Source organism: Callospermophilus lateralis, chromosome 13, assembly GCF_048772815.1.
Source record: "Callospermophilus lateralis isolate mCalLat2 chromosome 13, mCalLat2.hap1, whole genome shotgun sequence".
In the NCBI taxonomy this organism is placed as follows: Eukaryota; Metazoa; Chordata; class Mammalia; order Rodentia; family Sciuridae; genus Callospermophilus; species Callospermophilus lateralis.
The window spans coordinates 37,145,560-37,169,361 of record NC_135317.1 but is presented as its reverse complement, the minus strand read 5'-3'; the positions used below and the strand labels follow the sequence as shown (position 1 = coordinate 37,169,361).

The 23,802-nt window shown below is 36.2% G+C and overlaps 1 protein-coding gene and 1 long non-coding RNA gene across 6 annotated transcripts in view; one reads left to right on the top strand and one right to left on the bottom strand.

The window, feature by feature from the left end:
* Window positions 1-23,802, top strand: part of Cacnb2 (calcium voltage-gated channel auxiliary subunit beta 2) — a 345,689-nt gene that overhangs the window by 299,782 nt on the left and 22,105 nt on the right. For all 5 annotated transcript variants that reach the window (XM_076832432.1, XM_076832434.1, XM_076832431.1 and 2 more), the window contains 3 exons: window positions 14,212-14,334; window positions 15,950-16,086; window positions 19,624-19,700. In XM_076832432.1, coding sequence (XP_076688547.1) covers window positions 14,212-14,334; window positions 15,950-16,086; window positions 19,624-19,700 — 337 coding nt within the window. The remainder of the gene's footprint in view (window positions 1-14,211; window positions 14,335-15,949; window positions 16,087-19,623; window positions 19,701-23,802) is intronic.
* The window catches only part of LOC143379684 (uncharacterized), a 33,144-nt gene continuing 23,424 nt past the window's right edge, over window positions 14,083-23,802 (bottom strand). Inside the window, exon 6 of the long non-coding RNA XR_013088494.1 lies at window positions 14,083-14,319. This is a non-coding gene — a long non-coding RNA (uncharacterized LOC143379684). The remainder of the gene's footprint in view (window positions 14,320-23,802) is intronic.

Here is a 23,802-nt window from a genome sequence, read left to right as displayed (position 1 = left end):
GTGGTTAAGCGCCCCTGGGTTAACCTTTGGTACCAAAAAAAAAAAAGGGGGGGAGGTGGGGATGGGAAGGCAGTGACTTTTTAAATGAAATAATTGTTATAAAATTCTATATTTCATATGATCCCGTGTTTGTTATTTTAAAAGCAGGTATATAATTTCTGAAATCTTAGCTAGATAACAAGAGCACAGATGTTATTTTCTTTCTCTGATTTCCTGCATTTCCTAAATTTTCTACTTTTATTAATTTTTTTAAGGGAAAATTCAGTTTGGTATATTTTCTATAAGAATTTCAACTGGAAAATGTAAAAGGTTATAATGTAAAAGCTGTAGCCAAGAAACAGTAAATTAAAATTTTTTGAAGAATTAACATAAATATAAATTGGTAAAATTTTATAAGAGTTTATGAAGTATAAACGTCACAGTATTTTCATTGGCTATTATGGCATATAGTAGGGATTTTGGAAAAAATTGGAAAATACGTAGAAATAAATGAAAGTAACGTGTTACCAAAGAGGCTGTGATCTCTCTTAATGACAGTATAGTGGCTCTGAGAGAGCATGTGCTTTTGTAGTTAAAAACAAAACAACAAAAAAAGAACCCCTAGGTTTGAATTCTGGATTCTTATTCACTAGACACATGATCATGGGCAACCCAATGTTTCTTAGTAATTAGAAGTAATGCCATACAATTTAGGTATTTTATGGGGACTAAATATGTTGAAGTACAGTGATTTCTATATGTAGCAAGTAATCTAATTATTAATTACCACATTTTAATAATGTCAGCAAAAAAGTGTGTACCAAGCTAACTCATACCATTGTAAGTGCTGCAAATATGTTCAAAGTTGAAGTTGATACTCCTCAGATTTGTCTCCAATAACTAATTGCTTTCTTTGAAACCTTGATTCACAGAAGTCTATAAGGAATTTGGAAATACCCCCTAACTTGATCACAGATGACTTGGGGGATATTTGCAACATCTTTTACCTTTTAAGATCATTACAAGTTGCCACCAGAATTCATTTGTATGTGTTTAAATGATAAGTTAGCATCTAAAAATGACTTAGTCATTGTTGAGCATCTATCCTTATTAGACAACTCTTCCTCTATTCACCTGATTCCTGAATTTCTCTGGTGTCTGCTCCTGTAGAACTTGTTCTGCCCTCTCAAGGAGAGTGTCAATCAGTCACCAAGCCTTGCTGCAATGTATCTCAGGACACTGAAGTAAGGGTAGTTGCAGAGATTTTAAAGAATTTCTAAAGTGAGCAACGAGACAGGGTTCATGATCTGAACTTCCCACCCAAAACTGTCTGTACTAATTTTATTTTTTTATTTATATATGACAGCAGAATGCATTATAATTCTTATTATACATAGAGAGCACAATTTTTCATATCTCTGGTTGTATACAAAGTATATTCACACTAATTCGTGTCTTCATGCCTTTACTTTGGATAATAATGATCATCACATTCCACCATCATTAATAACTCCAAACCCCTTCTACCCCTCTGCCCTATCTAGAGTTCATCTATTCCTCCCTCTCCCTATCCCACTATGAATCAGCCTCCTTATATCCAAGAAAACAATTGGCATTTGTTTTTTTGGGACTGGCTAACTTCACTTAACATTATCTTCTCTAACTCCATCCATTTACCTGCAAATTCCATGATTTTATTCTGTTTTATTGCCGAGTAATATTCCATTGTGTATATATGCCACATTTTTTTAATCCATTCATCTATTGAACAACATCTAGATTGTTTCCACAGTTTAGCTATTGTGAGTTGTACTGCTATAAACATTGATGTGGCTGTGTCCCTCTAGTATGCAGTTTTTAAGTTCTTTGGGTATAGACTGAGGAGAGGGATAGCTGAGTCAAAGGGTGGTTCCATTCCCAAATTTCCAAGGAATCTCCATACTGCTTTCCATATTGGCTGCACCAATTTGCAGTCCCACCAGCTGTGTATGAGTATACATTTTCCCCACATCCTTACCAACACTTATTGTTGTTTGTATGCATAACAGCTGCCATTCTGACTGGCGTGAGATCAAATCTTAGAGTGGTTTTGATTTGCATTTCTCTAATTGCTAGTGATGAAGAACATTTTTTCATATATTTGTAGATTGATTGTATATCATCATCTGAGAAGTGTCTGTTCAGGTCCTTGGCCCATTTATTGATTGGGTTATTTGCGGGGTTTTTTGGTGCTTAGCTTTTTGAGTTCTTTATATACCCTAGAGATTAGTGCTTTATCGGCTGTGGGAGGAGTAAAGATTTGCTCCCAAGATGTAGGCTCTCTATTCACCTCACAGATTGTTTCTTTTGCTGAGAAGAAACTTTTTAGTTTGAGTCCGTCCCATTTATTGATTCTTGATTTTAATTCTTGTACCACAGGAGTCTTATTAAGGAAGTTGGGGCCTAATCCCACATGATGGAGATCAAGGCCTACTTTTTCTTCTACTAGACGCAGGGTCTCTGGTTTTATTCCTAAATCCTTGATCCATTTTGAGTTGAATTTTGTGCATGGTGAGAGATAGGGATTTAATTTCATTTTGTTGCATATGGATTTCCAGTTTTCCCAGCACCATTTGTTGAAGAGGCTATTTTTTCTCCAATGCATGTTCTTGGCACCTTTGTCTAATATAAGATAATTGTAGTTTTGTGGGTTAGTCTCTGTGTCCTCTATTCTGTACCAATGGTCTACCAGTCTGTTTTGGTGCCAATACCATGCTGTTTTTGTTACTATTGCTCTGTAGTATAGTTTAACATCTGATATAGTGATGCCACCTGCTTCACTCTTCCTGGAACAAGACAGGGATGCCCTCTTTCACTGCTTTTATTTAACATAGTTCTTGAAACACTGGCCAGAGCAATTAGACAGACAAAAGAAAAAGGTATACACATAGGAAAAGAAGAACTCAAATTGGCACTGTTTGCTGATGATATGATTCTATACCTAGAAGACCCTAAAAGTTCCACCAGACAACTTATAGAACTAGTAAATGAATTCAGCAAAGTAGCAGGATATAAAATCAACACCTGTAAATCAAAGGCATTTCTGTATATCAGTGGCAAATCCTCAGAAAGGGAAACGAGAAAAACTACTTTATTTTCAACTTAACGAAAGAGGTGAAGAGGTGATCTATATAATGAAAATTACAGAACCCTAAAGAAAGAAATCAAAGAAGACTTTAGAAGATGGAAAGATCTACCTTGCTCTTGGATAAACAGAATTAATATTATCAAAACGACCATACTTCCAAAAGCACTATACAGATTTAATGCAATTCCAATCAAAATTCTAATGATATTCCTCATAGAAGTAGGAAAGGCAATCATAAAATTCATCTGGAAAAATAGGAGACTAATTTTATTTCCTGCAAAAAGAAAAAAAAATGGTTTTGGTCCTGGAGATACTGTGCTTAGTATTTTTGTTTAAGAAAAACAAGACACTCAGTGCAAAATAAACAATAAAACGAACGTACCCAAACCTGCATGCCTTTGAATCACTGGAAGTCTGTGAACTTGACTACATCTGCAGCTGTTGGAGCGGAGGAGCAAGTGAAGATTACTGAATTAACACAAAATATAATGTGTCTGCCTGTGTTTGTCAGCATGTACTTTGTAAAGGCTTTCCTTGCATTTGTTTAAGAATGCTTCTTTGAAAATTCTTTGCAGTGTGTAATTTTCTAAATAAGGACAGAATAGACATTTTATAACCATTTAAATGTTAAGCAGTAGTTTAAAAGGGATACCATTATTGGCTTCTCTTAATTCTCCCACTCCCATTTTTGTGACAGAATATAAATGGGAAGAAACCAATATGGCAAAGGCAAAACTGCTCAGTGCTTGAGGGTCTGAATGAGTGCCAGGCCAGGGGACTTCAAAGAGTGGTGCCACCTGAGCCTAAGAAACAGCCTCCTGTTTTTACTTTTTTCAAGTTTTTTTTTGTACTTTGCAAAACATAAAAACAATAGTAGGGAAAACCACCTAAGAAACAGGACAGCTGACAAAGTGTAATAGAAAAGCAAAGAGAAAGATTATTAATGAAAAGTTATTTATTTATTTATTTATTTATTTTAAGAATTGGAGGCAGCCACTACAGAAAAGGTGCAGCCAGCCGATACCAGAGAACTCAGCCACACACAGGAATCCAAGCTTTAGCTTAAGTGTTTTGTCTTAAAGTGGTACAGGCATGAAGTCCCCCAACAGGGTCTCAAGGATCATAAGAAAGGAAGCCCTGCACTGTCCTTTCCTTTCAGTGTTGGATGTTAGTAGATGCTCAGTCGACATGTGTTGAAAGAAGGAGCAGATTTTTATTTACATGACATTTGCCTATTTTTTTCCAAAAAGATCACAGAGGAATTTAAGATAAAGAAATAATCTTTGGTTGTTAACAAGTTTGATATAAAAAATACAGATGAAAGGTCTGTTTTTTGCTAGAAATATAAAGCATCATATTAATTAGTTTAAGGCAAATCAATCATTTTTTTTAAACATGGTGTGGTGTGGTTTTACAACAAGCAGTCTAAAGCCACTACCAGTTGAGCCTTTGTATACCTCAGCTGAGGAGCTCAGACCTAAAAATGATTAATTCTGATAGGCAGAAGGAAAGAGTTGGGCTACATTTCTTTATGTCTGTCATCATTCAAGTTCGCCTCATCGTATATATTATTTTTGTGACTGTAAGCACTACCTTGATTTCTGCATTCATCAATATTGCCTTTATTTTTGCTTTCAAATGCATTTTTTAGAGTTACTACAGTTTTGAAGAATTATTAGTCATTTCGTTGGAAAAAACTTGGCAAGATTTTTATCTTCTTTTAAATCATCTATTGAAAAAGATGTAGGATATTTTATATTTATAATTTTATAGAATATTTACATTTTTGCTTCATATACAACTTTGACTTCCAAGTTTCATGCTTTTAGAGTGATCAGATTTCAAACACTTAGATATTTAGTTCTTTTTAAAGTTCTAATGAATGTAGCTACTTTAAATTTAATACATATATGTCCATTTGCATTCACATATCTGAATGTTAGTTCTGAGACAAAATCCTGAGCAGACCAACCTGATTTTTATGGTGATTTTGCCATGTGTTCCAGAGCTTTGCACAGAGTAGTTACTGAATTGGTGCCTAATACTCAGTTCTTCTAACAGAAAGGAATCAGTTCCTTAATTGATTCCTATAGCAGTTACTAATGCACATCTAGCACTATAGGAAATACTTGGAGGCTGGGATAAAAAGCAAATAGGAGTATAAATCACTCACTTGAAAGGGGTTAATAACCTACTTCAGAAATCAATCGAGGGAAATGGATAAAAATGCCCTCAAACACAGAAAGAATATATTAGTAGAAAATTCAAAGTGAAATAGGAAAAGGTGGTTTTCCAGCCATGTTATCTTAGTGAGAGATTATGCTTTTAACTCCATTACCTGTGTGATGATGTTCATTGCATTCTAGCATGACATGACTATCTTACTATAAATCCACGACCTTGCCTCTTCCCGGGGCCTCTGCTGCTGCCAGGCTAGCCAACCGTAATTCACTAGTCCATTTAATCTTCCACATTCTTACAAGTCTGTATTGTCTCACCTCCTATCTCCTCCAGTGCCTAATATCTTCTTCCCTGACTTTAATTCCACCTTCCTATTTTAAACAATTAGAAGATGATGGCCTACCAGTCACTCAGTGATGACCATCTGTGCTTGTATGCTCTGCCTCCCTCTAAGACCTGTTCCTTGACCTGTGCACTGGGTCCTACTGCTTCCCCCTGTCTCAGCAGGACCACTGCTTTGACAATTCTGTTCTCTCTTTCATGTATCATGTTTCCCTTCTCTACTGGATCATCCTCATCAGCATAGAAATAAGCTGTTTTTTTTTTTTCCTACTGTAAAAGAAAAAAAAAATGTTACAACACTTCCCCTGCCATGTACTACTCCATATCTTTCTCCTCCTAGACCCACCAAGTTCAATTCTCCTCCTCCTCTTTTCACTCCAGGAGGACTTTCATTCCCTGCTAGCTGCTGACTTGGCTTTCATCTGAATCAACAGTCACTTCTGGTTTGTCAAGTTGACATGGCAGTTCTAGGCCTTCATCTTTTCGACCTTTTAGTAGTATTTGACCCAGCTGATTGCTTTCTGCTATTTGGAACACTGTCTTTCCTAATCTACACAGTCATTCTCCTTACAGCTGAGCCTTCTGAGCCTCTCTTGCTAGCTGCAGGGCTCCTATGTGTGCTTGTTTCCTTGGAGATCTCAAGCAGACTCGTGGCTTTAAATGTCGTCACTATGCCTGAGAGTTAGAACCTTCTGTCTGTAGCCCATATTTTTCTCCCAAACTTTCACTTTGAGGACTCTTCCACACTCTACATAGATGTTGTATACAATCTCTTATTGGTTCAAAACAAAGCTTCTGATGTTTGCCTCATCATCATCTAGAACCTTCCACCTCCCTTGATGGGTAATCCTTCAGATTGCTCAGACCCAAAACATGTGACAACATCTTTGACACTCACATTCACATCAAGTCTGAGAAAATCCTGTTGATTCTATCTTGAAACTGTATCTATAGCCCCACCATTTTCACTGTTCCGTTGCCTCTGCCTCGAGTGACCATCATTTCTACACCTGGATTACTGTGGTAGCCTCTACCTGCAATCTGTTTCCACTCCTGCCCATCAGGTCCCTCTTCAACTTCATAGTCCCCTTAGTCCTGTCAACATGTCAGCCCAAATCACTTCTCTGCTGGAAAGCCTCTAGCTACTTCTCATCTCACTTGGAAGAAAATGGCAGACGTCTTGTCTGTGACCTGAGAGCTCTTACTGTCATCTTTTATTCCCATCCCTGGCTCTCTCCACTTCAGCCATTCAGAAGCAAACTCAGCTGTCCTGCTCCAACTGTACACATTCCGCAGTGGCTGTCCCCTCTGCCTGGAGTTCAGATGCTTGCATTTCCTCACCTTTGCGCTTTTCTTCAAATATCCTTGATGCAGACTGCCTGGACTCCTCATTTAAAATTACGCTTCCTTTCTCACCTTGCACCCTAAATTTCCATACTGTGTTTCTCTTCATCATTTTTTCAACCACACTTATGGCCTTCTAACATATTGTATGCTGCATTTGCTTGTCATGCCTTTTTTTTTTTTTTTTTTTTTTTTATGATCAGCCTCTCCCCTGTAGAATGTAAGCTCCAGAGGGCAGGGGATCTATTGCTATCAATCATTCACTGATGTACTTCAAACTTGGCCCAAACAGTGTCCCATGTATAAGGAATGAGTGACTTGCTGTGTGAATGAATGAATTGATGGATAGATTCACAGGAGAATGCAAAGGAGGTTTTCCCTACCACTCCTTTTCATGTTGCCTGTCCATTCTTCTCCATGGTCACTCTCTATTCACATCACTTTAGCTCACTTTCTTTGTTATTGGAAATTATATCACAGTATCTCTTCTACAGGTTGCGTGAGGGCAGGGAGTTGAGACAGTTACAGCATATACAATAAATACTAGTTAAAGGAATTCTGGAGAAGACATTTGGATTTCTCAAATCAGTTAGCAGCATGTATAATTTTTTATCTTATGATATTTTTGTGATTATCTGCTTATTCAGTCTGACTCAGTGTTTAGTTATCAGGTTACAAAAGTAATTGTTACATTCTTTTTATCCTTATGATTTAATGTTCTGCCATCAGAAGAATTATAAAACTGCCTTTGATCATTTATAATCAATAAAGCAAAGATTTTTGAAAGTTCAATGACTGGCAGGACACCAGGTAAGATTTTTCACAACACATTCTAGAAATTTTTGCCTATCTACCTGGGATAAAATAAAATTGAAATATTTCCTATATTACAAGGATTTTTTTTTCCTGTATTGTGGATTGAATCCGGGGGCATTCAACTCTTAGCTACATCTTTAACCCTTTTTTAATTTTGAGACAAGAGTTCTTCTCTACAACTTTTCAGTACCATTTTGCAACTGGTGATAATCAAAAATCCTGGTCAAATACTATGAGGCAAGCCTGTAATTCCAGCAATTTGGAAGGCTATAGCAAGAGGATTACAATTTCTAGGCCAGACTTGGCAATTTAGAAAGACACTGTCTCAGCTATGTGATAGATTTAGATTGTGCTGCAATTAGCAGTTCAAAAGGATATGACTGTTTTAGGGAAAAATACAATAGAGTAAAATTTTAGAAGTATAGAGTAAGTTTTATAAGAAGTTATGATATACCACAAGAAAATAAGTGTTAAAATCTTAGATTTTTTAAAATCTCTTTTCTATTGTCTAATAGTATTTGGGTAATATTTTTAAAATGTATCTCAAAAAGATTGCAAGTTGGGAGTAGTTAATATTTAAGACAAATCCAAAATATATATATATATATATATATATATATATATATATATATATATATATAATTTTATATTGTTTCTTTTATATTGTTTAATAAAGAAAATGAGAATGCATGCTTTGCTATTTCGCATAGTATAGTAAATCATTGTAATAAGAAATTAAGAAATCAATACATGGGACACTAACTTTTTTTTTTTAAATACTGGGGATTGAAACCAGGGTCACTTAATCACTGAGCCACATCCCTAGCCAGTTTAATATTTTATTTAAAGACATAGTCTCACTAAGTTGCTTAGCACATTGCTAAATTATTGAGACTGGCTTTGAACTCATAATTCTTCAGCCTCAGCCTCCTGAGCCACTGGGATTATAGGTGTGCACCACTGGGCCTGGCCTAACTGTTAATCATCTATTCATCATGATCAGAAATTTATTTTTAAGTGAATTTCACTTAGGGGTTTTTTGTTGTTTTTTTTTTTTGTTTTTTGGGTTTTTTTAATACTGTACTTGATCCCAGGGGTTCTTTACCACTGAACAGCATCCTCTGTCTTTGTTATTTTTTATTTCGAGACAGGGTGTTGCTGAGTTACTGAGGGTCTTCCCAAGTTGCTGAGGCTGGCCTAGAATTTATAATCCTGCCTAAACCTCAGGGTCACTGGGATTACAGATGTGCACCATCACGCCTGGCTTCACTTTGATTTTTTAATGGTAGATATTCTGCTACTTGCACATTTTTTAGTAAACTTAAACATTATGTAGTATTCATTCAAATTATTAGTTTCACTACTTGAGTTATTGTTTAGAAAGAAAGCTAGAAATAGAACCATGAATTTGTGCTAATCTGTTTATTTTACTTCACGATCAGAGATATTTTTAAAGTTAATTGTATTCTCTTTATAATGATAGCTTTTTAAACAGACAAAGTCTTAGTGATTCTAGAAGGTTGTGAGCAAATAAAACTGCTCCTGTTATAATATATCTTTGACAGGCTTCCATAGGCCAGGCCTCTGAAGAGCTAACAGAGCTTCCTTTGGATGTGAGAAGAAACAAGTCCTGTATGCACACAGCTGTCCACAGAAACCCTCATGGACATGCCAGACGGGCCTCTCAGATACACATGTGTTAATGACTGGTCTGGCATCTGTAGAAAAAATGGAGCATATGGCAGTATGATTAAGGGGCCTAAAGGTAGGGGTTACAAAGCCTGAGTCAGCAGAAGCATCTAGAACTTGGAAAGTTGGATAGATGTTTCTGAATACATGTTTCTGGATCATTCTTTCAGGTTTTCAGACCAAATATTATTAGAACTGGAGTCCAGGTGGGAAGGAAGGTGGTGAAGCCAGGCATTCTAGGTCTTCAGCAGCATTTTTAAGGTGACTAAATTGCTTTGTTTATGACTAAGTATGACCATCTATCAGAAGAAGCCCACCCTAAAAGTCATACATCAAGTAGAACTATGTGAACTTCTACAGTTGAGCCACCCAGATGGACGCTAACGAATCCTGATACTGCAGTGAATTGAGCTAGTATATCCAACACTGTTATAGGAGAGAATGAATGACTACTGCATATGACTGAATATTGCTATGTAGCGCATGCCCACCTGACAAAGAGAAGGTACCCAAAGCAGGGAAATAAATCAGTTGTATTTTACCATGGTATGAGGCAAGGAGAAGCAAAAACTAGTATAATAGTCCACCTTGACCTCAGGTGCCTGTTCCTCCATAGCCACAAAACAAGTTATAAGGAATCTAAGTAGAAGGAGACAGCAAAAGTAGACTCAAGTTATGATACTGATGTGAGAATAAAGTTCTTATGCTAATAAAGGAGTTAAGTGAAAGTGGTATTAGTGACCACATTTGTTACAGGATTGGTGGGTTCTTGTGCTCTGAATCATTAGAATCAGATAAAGGTAGAACTTCAACTGGAACAGGACTCTTTTTTAAAATTTTTTTTTACATTTTTTAAAATTTATATTTTATTCTAATTTGTTATACATGACAGCAGAATTCATTATAATTCATATTATACATATAGAGCACGTTTTTATTATCTCTGGTTGTGTATAAAGTATATTCACACCATTTTTGTCTTCATATATGTACTTAGGGTGATAATGTACATCTCATTCCATCATTGTTTTTACCCCCATGGCCTCTGCCCTCCCCCTTCTACCCCTCTGCCCTACCTAGAGTTCATCTATTCCTCCCATGCTCCCCCTTCCAACCCCATTATGAATCAGCCTCCTTATATCAGAGAAAACATTCGGCATTTGTTTTCAGGATTGGCTAACTTCACTTAGCATTATATTTTCCAACTCCATCCATTTACCTGCAAATGCCATGATTTTATTCTCTTTTATTGCTGAGTAATATTCCATTGTGTGTGTGTGTGTGTGTGTGTGTATATATATATATATATATATATATATATATATATATACCACATTTTCTTTTTTTAAATTTTTTATTATTGCTGAAAACATTACAATGATCTTGACATATCATATATCATACATTTGATTCAAATGGGGTATGAATTCTTATTTTTCCCACGTGTACAAATTGCAATCTATACCACATTTTCTTAATCCATTCATCTACTAAAGGGCATCTAGGTTGGTTCCACAGTTTAGCTATTGTGAATTGTGCTGTTATAAACATTGATGTGACTGGTGTCCCTATAGTAATGCTGTTTTTAAGTCCTTTGGGTATAAACCAAGGAGTGGGATAGCTGGTTCAGAAGGTGGTTCCATTCCCAGCTTTCCAAGGAATCTTCATACTGCTTTCCATATTGGCTGTACCAATTTACAGTCCCACCAGCAGTGTATGAGTGTGCCTTTTCCCCCACATCCTCACCAACACTTATTTTTGTGTTCTTAATAGCTGCCATTCTGACTGGAGTGAGATGATATCTTAGAGTAGTTTTGATTTGCATTTCTCTGATTGCTAAAGATGATGAGCATTTTTTTTTATATATTTGTTGATTGATTGTATATCCTCTTCTAAGAAGTGTCTGGCCAGTTCCTTGGCCCATTTATTGATTGGGCTTTCTTTATTCCTCCTTTCCTTTCCTTTCTATTTTCCTTTCCTTCCTTTCTTTTTGAGGAACAAGACTCTTACTGGTACTTCTTTCATCTTTCTTGTTCAGGAGACGCAGCATTGACCGAGAATATCAAACTGACCTCCAAGAAAGAAGGGAGCTAGTTTTTATTCCCATGGATGGGACACAGGGATAGACTAGAATCTAGGAATTTTAACTGGTTTTGAGCACATCTACAAGGTGTATTCTTTGTGGGCACTGTGCACACACATTAACCTTGAAAGAGCGCAGTCAGTTTGGAGCCAAATGTTACATCTCTCCCAGTAGAATCTTCTTTGCCTTGGGATAAGAATGTCCTGAAGCTGTCAGGACAACACATATGTGGGGTAGGGTGGGGGAAGGAAATAAATCATGTGAGCAACAGGTTAAGAGACTGGGAATTTGCTATTTTGGTGACTCCTCCACCATTGTCCTTTGTCATGAGAGTCCCAGTGAGGATTTCCTGGCTTTACTGATGCACCTGACTTTTGAGGCTGATCCGATGGTTTTAGAGTGAGCAAGTGAGAGGTTAGTAAAACTCATAAATACTCATAATAGCTAACAAGCTATTAGTTGTTGTAGTGGGGTTGGGGGGCTGACTGTCTCATTCCCTCCTCAAGAGTGTTTCTTTTTATACCTCTGCCTCATTCCTTTCTTTCTTTCCTCTTCCTTCAGCCATCCAGACAAACCTGGAAGGCCCTGGAATAGAGGGTGGGGGGAGGGACAGTTTTATCACAGGTTTCACTTTTGGTCTTGGGGTCTGCAGGGGCTTTGCTTCCCTCAAGGTCTAGAACACCTCATGGGTCCTTTTCTGACCCACAGTTGTCAATCTATTACCACAATCCCCTCTGTTCTGTGTACCCAGGAGGCCTCTGTTGGGTCAAGGTTTCTTGACTTCTTTCTGTTCTTGCCTCTCAGGACATTGCTTTCCTTTTTAGGGATGGGGGTGCGAGTGGGGAGAGAGAGAATATAAATGGCTATTGACCTCAAAACGATTATGCCACAAAAATCAGTTAGATTCACTAATTTCTATGAGGTGCTAATTATTTCAGTCTAAAGATAGTGATGGTACTAAGGAAGTGATTTGTGCTGGGCCTTAGTAGAGGAGGAATAAACGTGGGGAAACATTTACTTATATATTTATTTTGGTATATAGCAAAATATGTCACATGAAAAATGTCACATTAAAAACTAGATAAAAATGAAATATATTATGATTATTGTTCTGGGAATAAAATTTACATATTTAGGAAAATTCCAAGAAAAAATGGAAGTAACATCATGCTATCAAGGATTTTCAGCAGGCTGGAGTTGTGGCTCAGTGGTAGAGCACTTTCCTGGCATATGTGAGGCCCTGGGTTCAATCCTTAGCACCACATATAAATAAATAAAGATCCATTTACAACTAAAAAAAAAATTAAAAAATATTTTCAGTGGTAGAACTATGTGTGATACTTATTTTTATAAATTAAAAAAATATACACACATATATAGGCATGTATTTTAAATTTTCACTTAAGGAGTAGTAGCCCTTGTGTCATTAAAATTCGTAATGGATACCAAAAATTGGCTTGTCAGATATTTCAGTTCACTTTGTGTCTACTGTGCCCATATCCAGAGCATGGTCCTCTTTTCCTACTATGCAAACTGTGAGTGGACCTGAATAGGACTCTTAGCTTAGTCCCCAACCCAGACAGTAACAGCACAGATTAACTGTGGATTTTTCGGATATAAAGCCAGATCTCCACTTTGACTCTTCCTTGTCCTTCCTGGCCGGTCCAGATGGGCACTGGTTGAGTAGGGCAAAATTGTTCAGAAGACATCCACTTGTCCATAATGTGAAATACAGATACCAGTTAGAACAATACCCTTTTTTCATCCTTTCAGAGCTTGCTTACTTTGTTCATCTTGAGGATAAGCATTTTCCCTCTATCAGCAGTACTTGCTTATCTGAGAATTCTCAAGACATCAAATAATGAAGGATGACTTAATGTTATCTTTAGTGGCAAAGTGAACTCAAGGGGGAAAAGAGAATAAAAGGTCACCACTTTCAAAATTACCTGGTAGCATAAATAATACTGTTAAAGTTGTTACATACATTCTCTGATCCTTTTTTTTTGTCAAAATATTATGTCTTTAGAAATCATGTCTTTACTGATTAATTATATTAGATGGGTTTTAAAGTAGGGGTAGGGAGGCCAACTCTTGTCTTTTCCAGTTCCCAAACTAACAAACTGGGCATTTGTATTCCTGTTTGTGATTCCTGATGTCCAAATACTACAAGCTGTTATTCTGTAAAAACTCATTTCAGATCATCTTTACCTTTATTACTTTCAGTGCTTTCAAAGAGAACAATGGCCTTTTTCTAGTTCAGAAATGGGTGGTATATAGCTGAGAACTATTTCATGTATTGGGGAAACAAACAAGTTGTAATGTGATAAAGAACAAATGGGGAAGAAAATGATTGCAACAGTTTCTCTAAGAGAGAAAGAGAGAGAGACAGGGAAGGAGAGAGGCAGGGATGAGGGAGAGAGAGAATTGTTTTTAATATTCATTTTTTAGTTTTTGGTGGACACAACATCTTTATTTTATGTGGTGCCGAGGATCGAACCCAGTGCCCCGCGCATGCCAGGCAAGCGCGCTATGGCTTGAACCACATCCCCAGCCCTGCAACAGTTTTTCATTGTGTCTTTTATTTGATGGGGAAGATTGGAAGGGACCGATTGTTTCTTTCCTAAATTTTTTTTTTCCTTTTCTTCCTTAGACAAAACCCGTTGCATTTGCAGTTCGGACAAACGTCAGCTATAGTGCAGCCCATGAAGATGATGTTCCAGTGCCAGGCATGGCCATTTCGTTTGAAGCAAAAGATTTTCTGCATGTTAAGGAGGTAAAGGAAATAATTTTAATTTCTATCAGTTTAATTTTTCACCTTAAAACATCATTTTTCATTTCTTATTATTGTAAAATAGCCTGAGTATATAGCTGCAGTTGTATAACATACACTGAATCAGTGACCCTCAAATTTTTCTGATATAAATGTACATTTTTAAAGTGGAAAGGAATCATGGGCTTCTGGCAATAACTTCAGGGCTCCCTTGGGCTCTGTGGCCCAGATATCAGGAACTGTTACAGTAGATGATCCTTTTTATGCTTAACCTCTACTTTTTCTTTTAAGGTTTAACCTTGACTACGTGTAGTTTTTCCTGATGTCTGAAGTTTAGCCATCTGGGGAAGGTTTAATAATTTCCAGAATTCACGACTCCTCTTCTCTGCTGACAATATCTAAACTCGACTACTGCTGCCCTTTTTCCTCCTTGAGTGCCAAATTTCTGCAGTAAAAGGGAGAATGGTAGAAGTTGGAGCCAGTGAGGCAAGAAAGAGATATTAGGAAAATTATTTTCCTCTATGCCATATGTCTCTACCTGTCAGTTAATAACAATATAATGTGCAAATTGGAACAATTCACCCTTATGTTTAAATTTTGTTTGGACTCAACATGTATGAAATGCCTGCTATGTGGGACATTATATAAAGTGACAGAAAGTCCCCCTAAATAATATTCTGTGTGTGCACATGATATTTTTCTTGGATCTGGAGGGATTTACAATTGGAGCACTTTACATATGTCATAGTGTAACACTTTACATATGTAAATTTAACTTATCAATGTACTAAACATTATAAAGAGGTAATAACTGCCAATTAAAAGACTATCATTTCAGTAACATAAAAGAGATATAAAATATTCGTTATATAAAAAAAGACAGAAAAAGTTTTCAGAAGTGGTAGTGTGCCTAGAACCTCACTGTAACAAGAAATTAGAGTAACACAAGGTCTCCTCTTGATGGATAGTGCTCAGAGAAGAATCTCTTTCTACCATGGAAAAAAAAAGAAAACAATGAATATTCTTTTTTCAAGTGTTCCAGAATAGACTTACTCAGTTGAGGAAAATGAAATCAAATTACACAGACTAAAGATAAATATTCTACCTATAGGAGATAAAATATCAGCATCAACATAAAGAAAAATCATGTGTGTATTCTGTTAGCAAAATTTACCTTTGTGCAGTTTTACAAACACAAAATATTTCAGATAGATTCCTGTATTTATCTCTCACTCTTAATTCTTCTAGTTAATCTGATTATTTAAGGGAAAAATCTCTCACTCTTCCTAGTTCCTGATGGTCTTTTACTAGGAAGAGCTATTAATCTCTGAACCTAGAGAGCCTGTCCTACTCATGGTGATAACAGCAACTGTGACAGAATTCTACCCCATTGTAAAGGTAGCACTGGGCAAAAGAAGAAAGCATGAAGCCTTTAATGGACTGCTGAACACACCAAATGCATTAATCCCATGAACCTAAGGGTTTCTTGAGTTATGATATTTGAGGCATAGTTCATTGTAATTGTCACATTCTCTCTCCATTGAAAATGGTTAATGTGGAAGAAAAAGGATTCAAAGATTTGAACTTCTGATTTTAACACTTCTGATTTTGTGTTTAGAAATTTAATAATGACTGGTGGATAGGGCGACTGGTTAAAGAAGGCTGTGAAATCGGATTCATTCCAAGCCCAGTTAAACTAGAAAACATGAGGCTACAGCATGAGCAGAGAGCCAAGCAAGGGAAATTCTACTCCAGGTATGAGAAAAATGTCAAGAGTTTGTGCAAAAGTTCAGAGTATAACATCATATATATACTGTTTGTTTTCTACAGTCTTCATTATGTATTTGAAAGTAGCCTGGTGATATGGTCTATTGATAGCATAAATACTGTATTTTAAAAACTTCATCCCATTTGGAAGAGAACTAAAGTTAAATATGATCATTAATGAAAATAGCTAAGGTCATACAGTATTAAATTCCAGCTTCAGTGCAGAGGAAATCTGAAGTCCTAATCATTCGCTGAAAATACTCTGGCACAGAGCAGCCGTGGTGACTAATCCGAGTGTCTTTAGCTGCCTGGCATGGCAGGGAGATGTTTTAGAGATGATAGTCTCAGACATGATTGGCAAATAGCAGTTCTTGTCATCTGTTAGTTTCATTTTCACCTAAGAAACTCAATTTTCAGTTCTATCCACTGTTAAATATTTAAAGAGATACTAAGTATGAAACAAGTTAAAATTGCCTTTGCAGATAGCAATTATGTGAATTATGTAATCGGCTGGGGCTGAATAATCCTTCCTAGCAGGCTTGAGGTTATTTACCCTTCACTGGAGGACTTATTAGGGGGCTGCTCAGACAGGTGGTGAATTTTAAACTGAAACCTATGCAGACAAGTCCAAGGACATGACAAGCTTCTCCCCACATAAAGGATGGGCTACAGGCAAGACTTTAGTTTAATCTGGACAGCTTGGTTTCTGTTTTTCTCTGCTTTATATCATGTTTGTTCATATGATGATGCAAATTCCTTTGTCAATGATAATATATATTTTTCTTTTTTTTTAGAGAGTGAGAGAGAGAGAGAGAGAATTTTTTAATATTTATTTTTTAGTTTTTGGTGGACACAACATCTTTGTTTGTATGTGGTGCTGAGGATCGAACCTGGGCCGCACGCATGCCAGGCGAGCGCACTACCATTTGAGCCACATCCCCAGCCCAATGATAATATTTTAAATATCAGCAAGGATTTTTTTCCTCCAAGTATCAACAAATGAAATGGAATGTGTCAGTTTGGAATAGCTATCCTCATTAAGTAGTATTTACAACTGTCAAGTTCATAGCATCTTATAACTAATTCCAGGGTTAACTTTCCAGATAAAAGTATACTCTTTCCTTTAGTTGTCAGGATTCAGCCCCATCTCTAAACACAAACTTGACTAAGTGGATAAAAACACTTCCTGCCTTTATAGGTTTTTTCATTTGTCTCCTAACATTAAAAAAATAAAAATTAAGACAGAGTCTTACTTACTTACAAAATTCCAGTAAATTATAAAAATGGACAAATTTGGTTTACAAATTTGGCATTTTTTATACAAGTAAAAGTTAAGGACCAGCTGGGTGCTGTGGCACATACCTATAATCCAGTGGCTTAGGAGACTAAGGCGGGAGGATCATGAGTTCAAAGCCAACCTCAGCAAAAGCTAGGTTCTGAGCAACTCGGTGAGACCCTGTCTCTAAATAAAATACAATATAGGGCTGGGGATGTGGCTCAGCGGTTGAGTGCCCCTGAGTTCAATTCCCTGTACCCTTCCCCACCCACCCCCCAAAAAGTTAAAGGCAAATCTGCATCCTAGACATTTTAACTGAGGATTATCTGTCAAAATTCTACACAGCTAAAATAATATTTTGACTATTAAACTGCAAAAAGAATGTAAAATAAACCCACACTTAAACTGAAATTAGACTTAGTATTTTAGAAAAAATAAACAATAAAATTATGGAAAAAAATGTTTTGGTTCTGGTAATAGGTGTCCTTACATAACTGCCAGAAACTGCCTCTATAAATACCACTTCTTACTAATTTTACATACTGTCTGGTTACTTATTAAATATATAGGAGTATCTCTTAAAAACCTTAAAATAGATGTAAAGCCCTCCTTGTAGTTGTTTAATAGGTTTTTGATGTCATGTTTATTTTATATATGAAAATGCTAGAATAACAGCAATAATTCAGTTTTTACTACTATTTACTGTTGCTTAGATTTCATATTAATATTCACTGAGTGAATATTGCCCTTTGATGCACAGACACTGTGACGAATTCTTTCAACTAGATTCTTGCTCATGCATAATAAACATTAAGCAATGGGATCATTTTGACCAAATTCTGTGTCCCCCCCCCCCTTTTTTTTATTAGTTGCTCAAGACAATACAATGATCATGACATATCATACATTTGATTCAAACAGGGTATGAATTCTTATTTTTCCACGTGTATAGATTGCAGGATCACATTGGTTATACAGCCACGTACATAATACAGCAATACTAGTGTCTGTTGTATTCTGCTGCCCTCCCTATCCCCCCCCCCCCCTCTCTTTTAAAGTATTCCTTGTCAGGCTGAAGTTGTGGCTCAGCTGTAGAGCGCTTGCCTTGCACATATGAGGCACTGGGTTCAATCCTTAGCACCACATTAAAAAATACATAAATAAAGGTACTGTGTCCATCTACAACTAAAAATATTTAAAGAAAAAAATGTTGCTTGCCATCTTCATTTGTGAAGCTGAGTAACTTTGTTATTTCCATTCTTGTACACTGATAAAAATCATAAATGCTTTTTTATTTGGTACTAGGGATTGAACTCAGGGGCACTCAACCACTGAGCCGCGTCCCCAGCCCTATTTTGTATTTTATTTAGAGATAAGGTCTCACTGAGTTGCTCAGCACCTTGCTTTTGCTGATGCTAACTTTGAACTTGTGATCCTCCTGCCTCAACTCCCGAGCCACTGGAATTATAGGCGTGAGCTACCACGCAGCCAATGTTATTGTTTTAATATTAGCTCCAAAGGTTCTAAGATGCAGAAATGTATCTTCTATCAAATTTTAAAATTTGGTGGTTTTCAAGTATATGCTCTTCAGAATTAACCCAGTTTAATTCTCTATGTTAGCTATGCTTATGAAATGTTCTGGGTACTAACTGCTGATTAAATCATAAAGTACTCTGTTTCACATTTCTTCATGTGAAAGGTTAGCAAGCTTTAAAATTGCTTTGTTTTACTTTTATAGGTTGCCCATGAAGGCTTGAGTACTTTGAATCTTAGTATAGTAAAAATAATGAAGCTAAGACAAAGGAGCTGGAACTAAACAAGAAGAAAACATTCAACTTGGGCGTTAGCGTTAATATTCTTTGTATTCACTAACTCAGAAGGCCTCCAAATTAAAAAAAAAAAGGCAGAGGAAATCTCTGCTGTTTAGTCACTTCTGATCTGGCTAGAGAACCTGAAGCCTGCAGAAATTATCCTAGTTTGCTTTTATTCTCTCAGGGCTTTTTAAAATTAAACCTCGGATTTGAAAATGTGAACAGACCATCACATAATTGTTTCAAATACTCCAGAATCTCCACCAGGAAATTACTGCATTCTTGTATAAAAAAAAAAAAAAAAAGAAAAGAAAGAAAAGAAAATACATTTTAAAGTTCAATAAAAATACAATCAAGTAGCATGTCTATTAAGCAGTATGAATGTTTTAGAATCTGAAATAAGTGTCAGATTTAATATGAGTTTTTGCTTTACTTCAGTAAATCAGGAGGAAATTCTTCATCCAGTTTGGGTGACATTGTTCCTAGTTCCAGAAAATCTACACCTCCATCATCTGGTAAGTAGGTGATAAGTGCTGAACAGTATATACTACATTTCATGCTTCCCCCAGTCTGATCTAGTTTCATGAATTCACATACACTGAATCACTCTGTCAATCCTACAAATGCTAAGATATATCAGAAATCAAAAATAACTAAATAAAAAACTAACTTGTGGAGTTATCAAGAGTTTGGAGAACTTTTTCTGGCTTTGGTGAAAAAAAAGTGTTGTCAATTTACTGACTTACTGTAGATGACCATAGCAATAAAGAAGTGAATGCCCGCCAACTATCATAGTATAGTGTGAGTTGTAGGCTTCATAATTAAATAAAAAGAGAACACAGCATTCAAACTTTAGAATAGAGTACGGAATGGACAATCAAGTGAAGATGGAGTGATCAGCTTCTCAGAAGAAACACTAGACAGGCTCTGTAGAAGACATAGACAATGCACAGAAATATCAACAAAAACTCTTGTGGGCAGAGTGACACTACTTATTTTATCCAAAGCAATGGATTTATTCTTATGAGTGCTAAACAAAATAAAGGACAGCATTTAAAGCTGAATATTTCAAGTAAACAAAAATAATCTTTAGTCTAAGTATATTTCATGGGAAATACTTAACACTGAAAATTTATGGATCCTACTTAAACTAAAAAATTGTTTTTTTTCTGGAAATCAAATTTAAGTGTATTTTGTTTGTTTTATGTGGCAACTCTAGCATTTTGAGTAGAGCTTAGATTTCTATATAAATAGAATACTCACTGTCTTAGCATGAAAGCTCATAATCAGTGCCTTGGTTTTCTATATGACATAACTGGGGGTCAGTAGGATTGTAAGGATTGGCTGCCGGAGTGTTAGAGCAAAATGATCTTGTGTATGATTTCCAGGAAGCTGGAAATGAGAAAAAAAATCATAAAGAGAATTATGCATCTAGAGAAAAGTAAGAAACTAGCGGCACTCTGACTACAGTGTCTTAAGAACAGGATTCTTCTGTTACTAATAATCATACCAAGTTCCTGAATGTGGACAGCTTTTAGAAACCAGAGATTTAGCAAAAACTAGACTTCTTTTTAAGTGAGCAAATTCTGAGCACAATGAGAAATTAGGATACATATTGATTTCAAAAACAATGAGTTTATAACTTGCAGTAATTCTAAGATGTTCAAAATGAAGTAACAGTGTGGTTGAAATGAAGATTAAACTACTGTAACTATTATGTGAGGCTTGTATCTTCCCTTGATCATTGGGGAGAAGGTCTTCCCTGAATGCACAGAGAAAAGGAACCTAATCCTGCTCCACTCAAATGTGTGAAGCTGCACAGATTCCTACATAGACTCATACATTTCCTATATATGTAAAAGAATGTATTCAGGATTCCTGAGGACTGCTACTAGGCTCCTAAGATGGAAAAATGCTATATCACATTGTGATCAAGCCCCTCTTCTGTCGGCCAGTACAGTTCTTTCATTTCCTCTAACCAGACTGTAGCCATCTAATCATTTTAGCCATATAATGAAAACCAGTGCGTGCATTTTGGAGAATAAGTTAGTGTATATGTAAAATAAAATTTCATTTTATAGTCAAATGTTTATCATTACTAAAAATAAGTTCCATGAAGAGTATGATAAAATAAAGATAACTTTAAACTTCACCAAAGTTTTACACAGACACAAGACTTTGGAATAACTTCTCTGAATACCAAGAGAATAAAATACTGTGACTGACTGGCCTGGAGATGTGATCAACTTTGAAATGTATAATAAGCATATCTTCTCTGTGGTAATTTTTACATCAATAATTCAGTAGATCTAAGGTAAACCTTCAGAAAATTTTAGAGAGAAGTTCCAGGGATAACTGCCCCAATTATCAAGTGTGGATTGGCCTATAATTTCATCTTTTTGTTTCTCAGAGGCCCTATCTATAATTCCCCTCAATCATTCCTAGACCAAGGAATATAAGCATCTGACTGAAGTAAATACACATGGATGTTCTCAAGAGAGTGGAAAAGGAAAACTTTCTACTTCACATTTGCATAATGGGTAGTACGCCACACACCTACATGTGTGTAGACACATCACCCTTGATCTCTGCTTACCTTGACTCAAGTTCTGAGATAAAACAAAATTTACCTTTCAAAAAATGTTCCCAAGGCTCTGTACATAATTACATATATACATGCATATACATGTATGCACATATACAAACATAAATGCTACTAAGGAGGACCGAAAAAGCTATTTTCAAAGTATTTTTTACAACTTAATATTAATGTTTGCCAAGGTATGGAAATACAGGTCTGAATTTAAAAAGCAGTAACATCTCTCAGTAAAAGAAGAACCATGTGAATCCAACATACTATATAGAACTGTGAAAAAAAATTATCTTTTTGATGTGTTCTGAAAGTGACCATGTTCTTGAATTATCAGTGTTATAGAGAAAACCCAAATGTTTTAGACTTAAGTTAACTAAAAGTCAGAACCAGTAAGTTGGAAAGTTGTCTATTTGGGATGTGGGGCCCCTGTGTTGAAATAAAGATAAATTTTAGTCCTCACTCAGGCTGTGTGTGGGGGTAGCCAAATATCTGGACAACATCACAACATTTGTGCATTTCCACTCTTCCTTTTAAAACAAATTCATCTGATGATCACAGCAGACAGGGTTTAGTGGGCAAAGCATAAAATTCAGTTCATGAACTTTGCCATCCCAGAGTGCTATCAACTTTGACCTCCAACTGGGCACTCTGTTTCAGAAAGGCATTCAGAGGGAATTGTCCCTTGATTGGAGCCTTACTAAGCCAAATAAAAGGTGGAAAAAAAGAAAGAGTATGTGGATATCTATGGCCAGAAGGGAAATGTTTTTAATATTGGTTAAGACCTGATATAGGAACAATGAAATAATGGCCCAGATCCTCTCCTTAGTCCAGAAAGGTACTAACAATGGTCTTCTTTTTAGGATTCAAGGAAAATTATTCCTCAAGACTTTATTTTTCAGACTCTTCCCAGGATAACCATTCAATAAGCCCCATAATGAAACATACCTATATGAGCAAAGGTTAATCATAGTGTGGTATAAAAGCCAGGGTAGGTTCAAAGCCCTGGGCACATTTTATATTTTCTTGGCACACCACACACTGAACCTTTTAGTTACTCCATATGCATAGACAGTAAAAAGAAAGACATATTTACTAAGTAAATATGTGGAATCAATTTAGTTTATTATTACTTTCCCTTGATAGAAGACCACACCTCATCTATTATGCAAGCCCAAACTCGTATTTGTAACACTGTACAAACAGTGCCAGGTATTCGCTCCATCACGTTTTTGACCTTATCAAATGAAATAGAACAATTAAATGAGATCCTAATTTTCAAATGGCTGAATGATCTAAAATCCATAATAACTACAAAATTGAAAAATAACATGCCTATCGGATAATGTCCCCTTCTTTGGAAGGTTAAAAGAGGCTATTTTGAGCATCAATTCAGCTTATGTGTCACAGGAATGTAGATGTGTTGCAACACCAAGCAATCTGTTTTTCCAAATGGTAAATCATTCCTTCAATCTGAATGTACTGTGGTTTCTGTTAGAGGGCTAGCATGTATGACATTGGTATTTTCCCATGTGGTAAGTAAATTTTCTTTTCATCTCCCTGATCTAATCTCAACCATAAAGTAATTTTCTAGTGAGCTCAACTCTGTGATACCCTCCTGAATCCTGATACCAAAGACATGACCCCCTTGAAGAAGCAAAAGGAATTGAAAGTGTGTGCCCAGACTGAGAAGGGACCTCAACTGGAGGGCAACATGGTATAGAGACAAGAATGGACTCACTGAGATGGAAGAACTAGGTTCTGAGTCCTGCCCTGCTGAGTTACTACTGTGAACATAAACTCTGAGTTCAGCTTTTAAATCTTATATCAACGTCGACCCTCTTATTTTTAAGTGCTTCCACAGCTGAAAGAATTCTATCATAATTACATGAGGAAACATTTTTATAAACTCTGAGATTATGCATCCTTTTCCCATTTACTACTTTTTAAGAGTAGTATTTTCATGTTAAACGATTTCAAATGGAAGGATGTCAAGCAACAATCCCAAACCCCCACTTTATAGTGGG